Below are 14,657 nucleotides of genomic sequence, written 5' to 3' on the forward strand. Positions count from 1 at the left end.
GTAAAAGAATGAAACTAGAACAACTTTCTAACACCATACACAAAAATAAACTCAAAATGGATTAAAGATCTAAATGTCAGACCAGAAACTATAAAACTCCTAGAGGAGAACATAGGCAAAACACTCTCCGACATAATCACAGCAAGATCCTCTATGACCCACCTCCCAGAATATTGGAAATAAAAGCAAAACTAAACAAATGGGACCTAATGAAACTTAAAAGCTTTTGCACTACAAAGGAAACTATAAGCAAGGTGAAAAGATAGCCCTCAGAATGGGAGAAAATATAGCAAATGAAGAAACAGACAAAGGATTAATCTCAAAAATATACAAGCAACTCCTGCAGCTCAATTCCAGAAAAATAAATGACCCAATCAAAAATTGGGCCAAAGAACTAAACAGACATTTCTCCAAAGAAGACATACAGATGGCTAACAAACACATGAAAAGATGCTCAACATCACTCATTATTAGAGAAATGCAAATCAAAACCACAATGAGGTACCATTACACGCCAGTCAGGATGGCTTATCCAAAGTTCTACAAGCAATAATGCTGAGAGGGGTGTTGGAGAAAGGACCCTCTTACACTGTTGGTGGGAATGCAACTAGTACAGCCACTATGGAGAACAGTGTGGAGATTTCTTAAAAAACTGGAAATAGAACTGCCATATGACCCAGCAATCCCACTTCTGGGCATACACACTGAGGAAACCAGATCTGAAAGAGACACGTGCACCCCAATGTTCATCGCAGCACTGTTTATAATAGCCAGGACATGGAAGCAACCTAGATGCCCATCAGCAGATGAATGGGTAAGGAAGCTGTGGTACATATACACCATGGAATATTACTCAACCATTAAAAAGAATCATTGAACAGTCATTGAGATGGATGAAGCGGAGCCCATTTATACAGAGTTGAAGTAAGCCAGAAAGAAAAAGATAAAAGAACATTACAGTACTAACACATATATAGGAATTATTATGGAAGGTGATACGATAACCCTATATGCAAAACAGGAAAAAGAGACACAGAAATAACAGAACAGACTTTTGAACTGTGGGGGAATGTGGGTGGGATATTTCAAAAAGAAACAGATGTATACTATCTATTGGTTGAAAAGATCACCAGCCCGGTGGGATGCTGAGACAATGCTCCGGTCCTGGTGCACTGGGAAGACCCAGAGGAATCGGGTGGAGAGGGAGGTGGGAGGGGGGATCGGGATTGGGAATACATGTAAATGCATGGCTGATTCATATCAATGTATGACAAAACCCACTGGAAAAAAAAAAATAAAAAAAAAATAAAAATAAAAAAAAACTGCAACTAAAGTCCCTATCTCAGGTCAGCAACCAAGCTCCCGGAGTGGGCTGCAGGATACTAGCCTTCATACCTGCTACAAATAACTCCTCTACAGGTCTTAGAAATTAGGAGCATAGAGAGCATGTTTCATTCCTGATTCCCTCACTGTTTCTTGTAAATCTTGCAAAGATGCCATCCTAAGGGTGGGGACAGCATGCCTCACTCATTTGGCTAAGCCAGACAAATACTTGCATGTACCAATTCAATCAAGTTAGCTAGGCCACCTTGGCCACACACACAAACATTGCCGGAGGCCAGGATGCTCTGTAACTGTGGTAATTTTAGGCATCTTAGACATTTCTGACCCATTGAACATGACGCCATCTCCCCAAGTATCCCATGAATGGAGCCCCCAGGCTGCCACGCCTTCTCTACTATTTTGGTTAAACCTGACAGTTAATTCTATGAACTCAGGAGAGGAATATTCTGGCGCTGCTGTTTCGGAGTTTTTGAGGGTCTCCTCTCAGTTATCTCCTGGTTCCCTAGTGGCCTGTGTTTCAGCTTGCATCAGAGGCCGTAATTATTCTTCCTCCTCTATAATTATGTCCTCATCTTCTGACAAGTCTTTATCCCAAAGATCACACCTGCAGGTCCCAGTTCTGCTGTGAAATAACAGGCCTCACCTCTGAGCCAACTGCCCTGCATTTTAGCTATCTTCCCTGCCATCACTTCTGTATGCTCTTCGTGGTGTATTTTCTTTGATACGAAGTCGGAAGCGGCAGAAGTGGGTTTCCCTGGTGGCTCAGTGGTAAAGAATCCGCTTGCCAACGCAGGAGACACGGGTTTGATCCCTGGTCCGGGAAGATCCCTTATGCCACGGGTCAGCTTAGCCAGGTGCCACAACTACTGAGCCTGAGCCCACACGCCGAGGCCCTCCCCACCCTGCCCTCCTCTTTTTCTCCCTCTCTCCAAATCTGCCCATCCTCCCGGGCCTCAGGCCCCACCTCCTTTAGGAAACCCCATGGGGATCATTCTCCCACTTGACTTGCTAACATTTGATGGGGCCTCACGAACTGTGGGACACCCACGTGTCCCTGCCCAGCTCAGGATTCTGACTGCCCTGAAGTGTGTGGGGCAGCTCCCTTAGGGAAAGAGAGGGGACTGAGTCCTGAACGGAGACGAGAGGGTGCTGCCAGCTGCCGTGTGAGACAGGGGGCCAGCTGGCTGGGAGGCCTGGGGCCCAGTCCCCTCCGCCATGCGACCTTGGGGAAGCCCTCCTCCTTGGCCTCCGTCTGTCTGTCTGTGAAGGGAGGGCTGGGCTGGCTCATCTCCCCTTTGAATGTCTCTGTGTGTGTAGGGAGCAGACAGAGGTTTTGGGAGGGGCAGAGGTCACAGAGAAGGACTTGCTTCGGGGACCCGCATCACCAGGGCGGCCTCCAACAGCCTCAGGCAGCGCAGCACCCCAGAGGGTGTGCAGCTCCCCCCGGGGGCCGGCAGGGCCTGATGTCTGCCTTCTTCCTGTCTCACGGCATGGACTCCTCCTCCTCCGCAATCCCACGGTCTCCTTCCACAGCCATGTTCTCGAAGCTGGTGATGCCCCACACTTGCGCATGTGCATTAGTGGCTTGGGGGCCTGGCTCCCAGCCGGCCCTGGAGCCTTCCCTCCACACCTAGAGCGTAGCCCCTGTTTGCCACAACCAGAGAAAGTCCGCATGCGGCAACAGAGATGCAGCACAGCTGAAAATAAATAAATCAATAAAATTATCTTTTTCATAAAGTAGTGGCAGAACATGCCCTCCAGTCATTCCCCTCTAACACCAACATCTCCTTAGTCTTCTTTAGTTTCCTGATGAACTAATTCCTTTTCTGTGCTAATCCTCATAGGCTATAACAAAGGCCATGCAATAGCTAAAACAGTTTGCTCACTTTCTTTTTTTACCCACTTTCCCGTTCCCACCGCTTTGGTTCATATATCTCGGAAGCCCCTCTGACACTTTCCAGGTGTCCTAAACTCACACAGTAGCCCATAAACGTAGACAGGTCACCCCACGCAGAAGAGACGGCCAGCCCAGGTTTCCCACAGCACACCCGGCTTCCACCTGGCATGGCCCATTCCTGTCTCATTTTCAGTCTCCTGGCCGGCTCACCAATTGTTGGGGGCATGGAGGGGACAAGAAGGGCCCATGAGCTGAGAAGGTATCCTACCAGAAAATGAAGCAGGCAGCTCCACATAATCACCGGATTTGTTTATTGTTGGGTAACTTACTCAGAGGGTAGGATGGAGATCCAGAAGAATTCACAGCCGCTTTCTGCACCACACAGGGACTATTGGGACAATTTTACAGTTAACCTAGGGCATCAGGGTAAGTGCTTGGAGACAGAAGGCATAGTCCTAAGTCAAGATTTATAAACGTGTAACTAGTCCCATGGACATTGGGAATACATCATGGAGGTCTTCATCACTGTTTGGAAGCTAATAGAGAATAGATGCCACCTGGACCTAATGGTCATTAAACAACACCTATTAACTACAAAGCCTGTGATGACAGATACGTGATTCCCCACACAGTACAGTCCTGAATAGGGTCAGTGGAAGGGTAACAGGAACTGTACAGTTCCCAAAGGGCATCATTTACACCCTCAGCCATACACTGGCGCATACAGGGGCTTCGTGCCAATTAAAAAGCACCCTCTCTAGGAGAATGAACCGCTAAAAGAAGTTCCCCCTGTATGGACCATTTGGAAAAAAGGAGCATTTCTGGGCACCAAGTTTTAAAAAGAACAGCATCTTGCAAGACACAGGGTTTGGCCAGTGGAGTCCGGGCAAGATGTTAGCCCCATTCAGGGCCCCTCAGCGGGCATGAAGGCACAACTGTTTAAGGTGGCTCTAGAAGGAGGTCTTGGGACATTCTGGGCACAGTGACTCAATTTTCTGTATCAAGACAATTAGGTAAGATTATTGCTAGGAGCATTATTGCTAGGTGAAAGGAACGTCTCCACTCCGTGACCTAACATGGGTCATTTTAAGTAATAAGAACAAGAGCCCTCTGAGACTGACTTAAAGATGAGGAAAATGAGGCTGGGGTCAAGTATGGATCTTGCCTGGGGTCACACGGTGTCATCAGATTTTTATCTTCATACTGCTATTTTCCTCGGTATTTATTAGCCTCATTCATTGCTGCTAATATGTACTAGATATTTCACCCTTCATTTGTATATCGCTGGTCTCTCCCCAGTAGAATGTAAGTTGACAAGCACAGGGAATCGTGTCTGTTTTATTCCCTGCTATATCCCCCACGGTGCTTCGAACAGTGTCTGGCACACAGGGGGTTCATTCAGCAATACTTGTTAAATGAATGAACTGTTCAAACATTGGGGTGCTTTCTCCTGTACTGACTGTTTCTACAAACCCCGTTCGGTAACTACTTATGTAATGCATTGAAGTATTCTAGAGAAAAAGCTCACATCCACATAAAATGTGCACTGTCATCAGGATTTTCTTCACCTAAAACATAAAAAGTCTTTTATGCCAAAGTTCATGTCCACGTCAAAGAGAGAAATTCCAGGTTAACAAGCTAGGTCTTGGGCTTCCCCGCTGGCTCAGCGGGAGAGAAGCCGCCTACCGACGCAGGAGGCGTGGGCTCCGTCTCTGGCCTGGGAAGACCCACAAACTGTGGGGCAAAACCAGGTCCACGCGCCACAACCACTGCGCCTGAGTCCTAGGGCCTGGGGGCCGCGGCTGCTGGAGCCCCCCACCCCGAAGCCTCTGCCCCCCAAGGAGAAAAGCCGCTGCAATGAGAGGCCCAGCACCACAACCAGAGCAGCCCCTGCTCGCTGCAACGAGAGAAAAGCCATGCAGCTACGAAGACCCAACACAGCCAAAAATACACAAATAAACAAAATAAACTAGGGCTCTGTCCACTTACGAAGGCCAACTTCTGCCTTTAAAGACAGGTTTATCTGTTTCTGCTTTCAATAACTAAAACAGTGTCTTCAACTCCCATTATCCTCTGCGAATTATTTTTATATAGTGATACACAATAATCTGATTAACTCCCTATGCAGATGTGTCTGGAGCTTACAGAATAAGTAAAATGTTCAAAATACATTCTTATTTGGGGGTACTTAAATTTGGCGTGCTAAATATCATGTTTTGTATCTTGAATATGTAACTAGGTTATGGTTAGGCTTTTCCAAAGTAAAGAGCTACTTATTTTGATTCATTTTGCAAAATTTTCACCCCAATTTATTAAAAGTTCACTGTGTGCAGGGCATTGTACTGTAGCATATTGTTGGAAGAACAAAGGGAACATTTAGACTTGATCTCTGTCTTCCTGGAATTTAGACAATGAATGGTAGAATCACAGACTTATGCACACTCCAGTGCCTCCAACAATAACTGTTGACTTTTTATTTGTAATCAGAGAATCCAGGCAGTGGAAAACTAGGTTTTTCCTGGGTTTACGAGAACTGAACCAAAGTGGAAAATGTTATTTGCTTTAACGAAATAATTTCGTCTTATGCAACATAACATTCTGTCAATCAAGCAAATAAAGAAAGAAAGCCTTATTTATAAAGTTGCCTGCTTCTGATTTCATTCTGTTGCTTCTTGGGCTCCAAGAGGGAAAAAAAGAAATGAAGATTTTCTTGCTCTGTATTTTTCTAATTTTATGTGGTACCTCAGCCTGGGCGAAAGATAAGCATTATTACATTGGAATTATTGAAACAGCTTGGAACTATGCCTCTGACCATGGGGGAAAGAAACTTATTTCGGTTGACACGTAAGTCATTGCTTTTTCTTGTTTGTAGACCAAATCTAAATTATCAATTAAAAAATAAAGAAAATACGATGAAATATTTCTTTAATTTGCTATATACAAAAACTGAAAAATATGGACTTGAAACTCTGGACACTGATAAATCTCTAATTCCTGGGATTTTGTTTGGTTTTGGGGATGCTGCCTTATTCCTTCCCACTTGGTCCTGAGGAGCTGTGTGGGTTTCTTTTTACCCCTTCTGGTTGTTACATCTCCCATCAGGGTTCAGTCTCTTTATCTATGCAGAAGTTCTTTCATCCAAAGAATGACTGTAAAATTTTCTGTGTACTATTCCATTTCTGATTACTACCAGTAAAAATTAAAGGCTTCTTTAATCCTCCAAAAAAACATTTATTTTATATATCAAATACAATCTTAATGTGACTCCACCTAATACCTGTTGGATGACTCTGGACAGATAATTACATTCGTCTTTCTCAGATTCAGCATCCCAATCTGTTGACAAAGACAATAGGAATACTTCGTAGGGCTGTTTAAAGAGTGGGTGCGTGGAAAGCTCTTCTAACAGTGCTGGGCACGTCATTCATGTGCAAAAATACTGTGTAACTTAAAGGTTTTCTTTAAGGTTTTCTTTCTTAAAGGTTTTCTTTGTTTCAGTTGAAAAGTCCCTTATTTCAAGGCATATTCATCACACAAAAAAACCAGTTCTCCTTGAAGATTTTTGTAATGGAAGATTATCTATATGAAGGTCATCACTTTTAATAATGTTAATTAGACATTTAACACCAAATTAAAATTTGTTACTCAAACCCATATTCATTACATTTAAAGATGTATTTTAATGGTGAAAGTGTATTTTAATGGTGATAAATGTATTTTAATACTGATACTTAAAAATGCATGTTAATGGTGACAAATGAGCCCAATGACCATTTGCTACTAACACTGTATCTTTAAAAAATAGCTTAAAAAGTATACCAAATTTCATAATGTTGACTCTGTTGATGGGTATACATTATTCTCATTAATTTTATGTATGTTCAAAGTTTTTCAAAGTAAAAAAAATAAATAAATGCATAGATGATAATACCTAATTGTTATTACTTTAGTAATAATCAGTGAGGAACTAAAAATAACTGTTGTAAATAAAACTAGTATATTTTGCAACTATATTTTTAAAATATTCATTTATTTGACTTTGTTGGGTCTTAGTTGCAGCATGTGGGATCTAGTTCCCCATCCGAGGATCAAACCTGGGACCCTGCATGGGGGTCACAGAGTCTTAGCCACTGGACCAGCAGGAAGGTCCCTGCAGTTGTTTTTTAAGCTTGGTTTTGAGCTAGTGTTCTCTTCTTTTGGAGATGACATATTCTCAGGCTTCACAAGAGCCATTATTTTGTATGACTTCAGCATTTTCCCTAACTAAACAATTATACATGGTTTTTAATAGGAAATCTAGACACATTTTTTGAAAAGGTCAGATACATTAGGAAAAAAAAAATACTGTCGTACAGTCCTACTCCATGCCCTCACCCATCTTGCTGCCATTATTCATGGTCAAAAACCCAATCAGTTTTATTGCGCATCAGCCAAGTGCTAGACATTGCCCTGACGATACTTTACCAAAGTCTCTAATTCTAGAAGTTTAGAAGAGAAAAGGACTCTGGTAAGAATTTTTTTGCAGGGAGTGAAGAGAACTTTTTTTTTAAATAGCCTAGCACCCTGTGTGTGCTGGGGGTTATATAACATTGGCTCAAGCACCTCCTTTTGCTTCAGCACCAGCCTACAGTTGTGCAAACTCTAGATGGCACTGCTCACTCTGTGATATTTTTTAATATAGCAGAACAGCAAATATTGACTAGACCTTCAGCCAATTTTGCCAATACTATGCTAACGTTTTTGTATAGATAAGTTTAGGTGGCAACTTTCTGCTGCTTATTTGCATCAGATTTGCAGAATGTCCAGCTGCTAATACATTCAGCCTTCTGTAACAAAATACACCAGACAGGATAGCTTAGCAACAACAGAAATCCCTTTCTCACAGCTCAAGATGCTGGGAAGTTCAAGGTGCCAACATGGTCATGTTCTAGTAAGATCTCTCTTCCGGGTTCATAGCCTTTTCACTGTGTCCTCACTTGGTGGAAGGGACTAGGAATGTCTTTGGAGCCTCTTCTACAGAACTGCCTTATAAGAAGGTACTTACTCCATTCATGAGAGCCCCACCCTCATGACCTAAGCACCTCCCAAAGACCTCATCTCCTAATACCATCACATTAGGGATTAGGATTTCAACATATAGTGGGGGGGGGGGGGTAGGACATAAATATGCCAAAGGATGATGTGATATAACCAGATACGATTATTGACACTCATCATGTGAAGGCTAAAAAGGGGTGCATATAAATAGGCTGAGAAACAGGCTGAAAGTGGTCAAGATGATTGTTAGGCAGAGAATTATATTTAAGCCGCTGTTGACCTTGAAGATCTGGAACAAGGAAGAGGAATGTATGTATGGAGATGGCAGAAACTCCATCTGCTAAATTCACTGGTGATCACTAGAATCTAGAATTTGGAAACACCAAAATATTTCTTAATAAATGAAAACTAATGAATAAAAGGTGTGTAGGAAGCTAGACAAAATTATAGGCTGTGTTGTCAAAATTTCCCCTTGCTTCTAGTGTGGAGAGATTTACACCGTAGAATAAATCAGAAGATAGAGTGAAATAAGAAAAGTCAGTTTATGGACTTATACATCAGTTAGTGGAACAGGAAACATTGGCAGATAGAAAGGAGAAAATGTGTGGTTTCTTTTAACTAGGAAAACAAGAGTTCACTTCTTTTTATTCTATCAGAAGTATTTATTTCTAGTAGGGTAAGTTCAGTTTGGTCACTCAGTCATGTCTGACTCTTTGCAACCCCATGGACTGCAGCATGCCAGGCCTCCCTGTCCATCACCAACTCCCAGAGTTTACTTAAACTCATGTCCATCAAGTTGGTGATGCCATCCAACCATCTCATCCTCTGTCGCCCCCTCCTCTCCTGCCTTCAATCTTTCCCAGCATCAGGGTCTTTTCCAATGAGTCAGTTCTCCGCATCAGGTGGCCAAAGTATTGGAGTTTCAGCTACAGCATCAGTCTTTCCAATGCATATTCAGGACTGATTTCCTTTAGGATAGACTAGTTGGATTTCCTTGCAATCCAAGGGACTCTCAAGAGTCTTCTCCAACACCACAGCTCAAAAGCATTAATTTCTTTGGTGCTCGGCTTTCTTTATAGTCCAACTCTCACATCCACATACAACTACTGCAAAAACCATTGCTTTGACTAGATGCACCTTTGTTGGCAAAGTAATGTCTCTGCTTTTTAATATGCTGTCTAGGTTGGTCATGGCTTTTCTATGGGGTGAGGTAGAAAGTAATTTCCTTATATTTATCAGTGCCTTATCTGTCACTTTAACACTCCAATAAACTGTTAAAGATCTGTGAAATATATTTTCTGCTCCTAAGTTGAAGTGAAAGTTAAAGTGTTAATCGCTTTAGTAGTGCCCGACTCTTCGTGACCCCATGGACTATTATAGCCCGCCAGCCTCCTCTGTTTAGGAATAAGTTAATTGCGTTTAAGGGCTTCCCTGGTGGCTAAGACGGTAAAGAATCCACCTGCAATGAGGGAGACCTGGGTTTGATTTCTGGGTTGGGGAGATTCCCTGGAAGAGGGCATGGCAACCCACTCCAATATTCTTGCCTGGAGAATCCCCATGGACAGAGGAGCCTGGCGGGCTACGGTCCACGGGGTCACAAAGAGCCAGACACGACTGGGCGACTAAGCACGAGAATAAAAAGGGCTTCCCTGGTGGCTCAGTGGGTAAGCAATCTGCTTGCAATGCAGGAGACAAACTGAAGTGAAGGAGACCCAGGTTTGATTCCTGGGTCAGGAGAATCCCCTGGAGAAGGAAATGGCAACCCGCTCCAGTATTCTTGCCTGGGAAATCTCATGGACAGAGGAGCCTGGCGGGCTACAATCCATGGGGTCGCAAGAGTGAGACACAGCTTAGCAACTAAACTACCACCCCCACCAAGAATAAAAGACACACATGTAAAAACAATCAGCAAGGCAATACTGTGATCTGGGCCCTGGTAGACACTAATTCAATGTGTACTGATTTTGTTGGCTACATAGTAGCAATAAGTAACAAGTAACAAGCAATAAGTCCAGTTTTCTTCAGGGTACTTCCTTCTCCTGGTGACCTATAGGAAGCTAGAAGGAAGTGAAAAATTCCTTAAACAGAACTATCATAAAACCCTTTTACACTAACTTCAGAGGCTCTTACTCTGATTTTAAGTACAGTTCTTGCAAACATTGTTAAACCCAGTTTTCCAGCCCATTGTAGGCTTGAGAAATAAATCAGAAATACGACAGTGAAGATGTCATCATAAGCAGACTAGATGACCAAGAAAAAAATGAAAGCCCAAATTTTGACCAAATAGAGAACACACTAACAACATTGCACTCTATGATATAATCACAGGTGTTATAATATTGGGTGATTAGGGTACCGTAACCATTCAGTAAATGTTTATATTTACTATTATTATCATAACAGAAGTTGAATTTTTCCCAGTACACGCTGTTTAAAAAAACAAGGATGCAGACAAAACATTTTTAAAGAAAAAAGCTTGCACAAAGGCATTCATTTTACCTCTTTCAAAACGGTCTTAAATTTTTAAATGATTCTTAAAGAAGTAAAATTATGAGCTAAAGTTATCTGGAAGTCACTTATGGTGACTTATATTCCGAGGCTGCCAAATAAAAAGTAGTAAGCAAAATCTGGCGTGGTATAAACATTTCACATAAGACAGTCCATGTGCAGAAGCTAATGAAGTAATTACACCATTTCACCCTTTTCAAGCTCTACAATTTATTATCACAATTGCTCTTTTTCCCCAAGAACATATCCAAAAGAGGGCTAACACCTCGATAGAATTTTCATGCTGTGCTAGTGAAGCCAGGCTAGTTAGAACCTATAGCTTACTCAAGTATGTGCTATATAAACCCAGGTTGAGTCTTTGCCTACCAGTTATTTTTTGACTTTTCTTTGTGATTCCTGTTGTGTAGTAGGCAGAGTTTTTTTAATTGCCCCCAAAGACATCCTAACCTAAAATTCCAGAACCAGTGAATATGATGATATATCACTCCCATGGTTTATGTTATATTCAATGATACAGTTGACTTTAAACTAGGGACATGATGTGGGTGGGCCTAGTCTAAAGCAGAGAATTCTTTAGTGGAAGAGGAGGAAGTCAGAGAGATTCAAAGAGGTTTGAGGGGGAGTCAACAAACTGTTGCTGACTTGGAGATGAAAGAAGTCACTTTGGAAGGAACACAAGTGGCCTTAAAGAACTGGGAGAAGTCTTCAGCTGTGAGCTAGCAAAGAAGCAGGAATTTCAGTCCTATAACCACAAGGAACTGAATTCTGCCAGTGACCTGAGTGAGCTTGGCAGCGGACTCCTCCACAGAGCCTCCAGACAAGCACTCGGCCAAGCCAACACCTTGGTGTCAGCTGCGATAACCTGAGCAGAGAATCCAGTCATGCCATGCCAGACTGCTGACCCATGGAGCCGTGAAATTAATAAATAGGTGCTGCTTTAAGCTGCTTTGTGGCCATTTGTTATGCAGCAATAGAAAACTAATACACTATGTCTCAATTAATGAAGCCAAGAATCCAGAGACTTTTCACACATATTACCCACACTTTAGTAACCATGTCTAAGCATAAACTAAGACCTCCTTGAGTGCATTCTGAATTTATGGGAGGGAGTAGCATTATTACTGTTTTACTAAGACAGTGTAAAAATTGTTTTAATTACCCTACCATTAAAAACTCACTTCTGGGTCCAAAAATTAGAGGAATTGCTATAGGATTATAGGGCTTCCCTGGTGGCTCAGCTGGTAAAGAATTTGCCTGCAATACAGGAGACCCAAGTTCAGTCCCCTGGAGAAGGAAATGACTACCTATTCCAGTATTCTTTTCCTGGGAAATCCCATGGTCAGAGGAGCCTGGAAGGCTATACAGTCCACGGGGTCACAGAGTCAGACATGAATGAGGGATTAACACTTTCACTTTCACTATAGAATTATAAGAACTGGGGAAGCTAAAAAAGAAGGATGTGATTACTGAGAGGGGGGCGTATCTGTTGAAATGAAATACAACAGCTTATCACAATTGCCAACAGAAAGAACAACAATTAATGTGAATCATTTGCTCGGGTCAAAGAACAACCATAATAGATCCCTTTGACTGGATATCTGACTGGCAAACTTCCTGCAAGCTTCCAGTAACTGACCCTTTGTCCCCAAGGCTGTGCTCTTGATGTTAAATAGACATTCCCTAATGACCCTTTGATGTGTCTTTGGAGACAGAGCATAAACAAACAGACCTCCCCCAAGTTATCACATTATGTGAAATATTTACCAATTTGCTTAAGACTTAATTTTGTTTCAGAAAAAAAGACAAGATGGGAAACACATTTTGCACATTGCTATGTGTATACAAGAAATCGAAATGTTAAAGTTCCTGAATAGATTATAAATTCAGATCAGTTTTTTTTAAAGTGTTTTTCATCACCCCGCCCCCCACCTCCAAAAAAATCTTTGTATACACAAAACTAATCCCAAAGCTTAGGCAATACTCCTCCTATTTCAGGAAATAATGAATGCAGGAGAATTTCAGTGCAATGAAATCATTTTGACAAAGTCCACTGCAGTTTATTGAAGTGAAATGTGACATATTCCTTAATGCTTCAGAGGCACATTTAGGAAATATAAACACACATTGTATCTAAAGGAAGCCTCAAGAATTTGAGGGCTATTTTCAAACTCAGGCTTTATTTAAAATGTGGATCAGGCTTCCCTGGTGGCTCAGTGGTAAAGAATCCACCTGCCAATGCTGGGGATGCAGGTTCAATGCCTGGGTCAGGAAGAACCCCTGAAGAAGTAAATGGCAACCCACTCCAGTACTCTTGCCTGGAGAATCCCACGGACAGAGAAGCCTGGCGGGCTACAGCCTGTGGGATCGCAAAAGAGTCGGACATGACATAGTAAATAAAACAGCAAGATGTGGATCAACAGGGCATGGTGGAACACAGATTAGAATCTCCATTTAAATATCATTGAAGGTGAATCCCTTAGATCCATAGACTCTGGTGAAAGTTTTCCCCTAGGCTTAGACAGGTCTGTGTGAGACCGAGTGGCCCAGGCTCTGATGTGACCCGAGAGGAATTCCAGCTTTGAGCTACAAGCTTCCCAGCTGCCAGTGTGTGCCTGACTGAACTGCCCTCTTCCTGACCTCCTCTCAGCAAGGTGGACTGGATGAATCTGTCTTTAACCTCAGTGGCCTTCAGTGCTTTGGAATTTTGCAGTTGTTACAACATCTATTTATTAAGATCACTTCTGTCTGTACTAATGGGCAGTTTGGGGGGATGAAGTCACACCCCTTCTCATTGCTTTTTAATGTGCTCAAAGTCTCTCAGAGCTTTTCTCAACCTTTTTTTTTTTTTTCTTGGTTTGTTTTAACAAAATGGAAATTGCAACAATTAGAAAATGAAAACAAATATGACGAATGACAGCCTAAGCTTGGGTTTGCCATATTGGTTATAAAAGACGTAACTTTACTTTTCTAACTTCCAGTTTGGCCCTTCTCCCACCAGTATAGGGGAAAGGGACTCCCACCTCACTCATTTTTCAGTGAACACAGTGAGAATCCCAGGGCTGAGACAATCCGGAATGGCAACTATAAGGTGCTCATTGCAGAAGCTCTCTGGTCAATCCAGAGCATGGGGCTCTGCCATTTTCAAAATCTGTTCCTGCTGCCCAAATGCAGCCCAAAGACCCTTCTTACTGGTCCCCTCCCTCAAGCTCAATCTGGTACCTCCACGCCATCATGCCAGGAGAGATCTGGCCACGACCAGAACCAGCCACCTTTCTGTCTCAAGGCATCCAGGAAGCCCACTGCCTCTGAGATTGGGCAGCTTTCTCCCCCTGCACCTGGAGCCTGCCCTACGCAGGTTGCCCATGAGCACAGAGAGGCATCAGAACACACAGGGTTTATTTGTTAGTAAATGCAGATGCCTGAACTCCACCCCAGCAGCATAGAAGCAGAATCAATGGGGCTGGAGCCTAGGAACTTGGCATTTATCAAGGTCTGCAACAGATTCCTACACATGTGAACATTTAAGAAACACTAGGCCAGAGCCTTGGATTTAAAAAATAAAAACAGGCCTTTAAACTCTGCAACAAAGACCAGAACTCCCACACACGCTCTGCTCTTGTCTTGAAAAAAATAAAATAAAAAGGAAAAATATCCCTGACTCTTTCCAATGAGCTTACCATTGAGAAAACAAGCCTAAGTTGATTCATTGGTCAGGTTATACAGCCTCACAAGGGTTGAGTGGAAAATAGTAAGGCACCAAAAGTCACTGAGATCAAAGCAGGCAACACTCACACACACAAACATAAACTCTAGATCATCAGCCAGAATGTTGGCATTTTTTATTCTAGTGGAAGAGACCTCAAGTGTGGAG

The 14,657-nt window shown here is 42.6% G+C and overlaps 1 protein-coding gene across 2 annotated transcripts in view; it reads left to right on the forward strand.

Annotated features, from left to right (window-relative positions):
• The first annotated feature begins 5,741 nt into the window (after positions 1–5,741).
• LOC122445069 (ceruloplasmin) overlaps positions 5,742–14,657 on the forward strand; it is a 56,713-nt gene continuing 47,797 nt past the window's right edge. The window contains exon 1 of one of the 2 annotated variants that reach the window (XM_043474053.1): positions 5,742–6,085. In XM_043474053.1, coding sequence (XP_043329988.1) covers positions 5,940–6,085 — 146 coding nt within the window. In that variant the 5' untranslated portion in view covers positions 5,742–5,939. The remainder of the gene's footprint in view (positions 6,086–14,657) is intronic. The other variant, XM_043474054.1, reaches the window with a different exon arrangement.

Source organism: Cervus canadensis, chromosome 7 (genome assembly GCF_019320065.1).
Source record: "Cervus canadensis isolate Bull #8, Minnesota chromosome 7, ASM1932006v1, whole genome shotgun sequence".
Taxonomy (NCBI): Eukaryota; Metazoa; Chordata; class Mammalia; order Artiodactyla; family Cervidae; genus Cervus; species Cervus canadensis.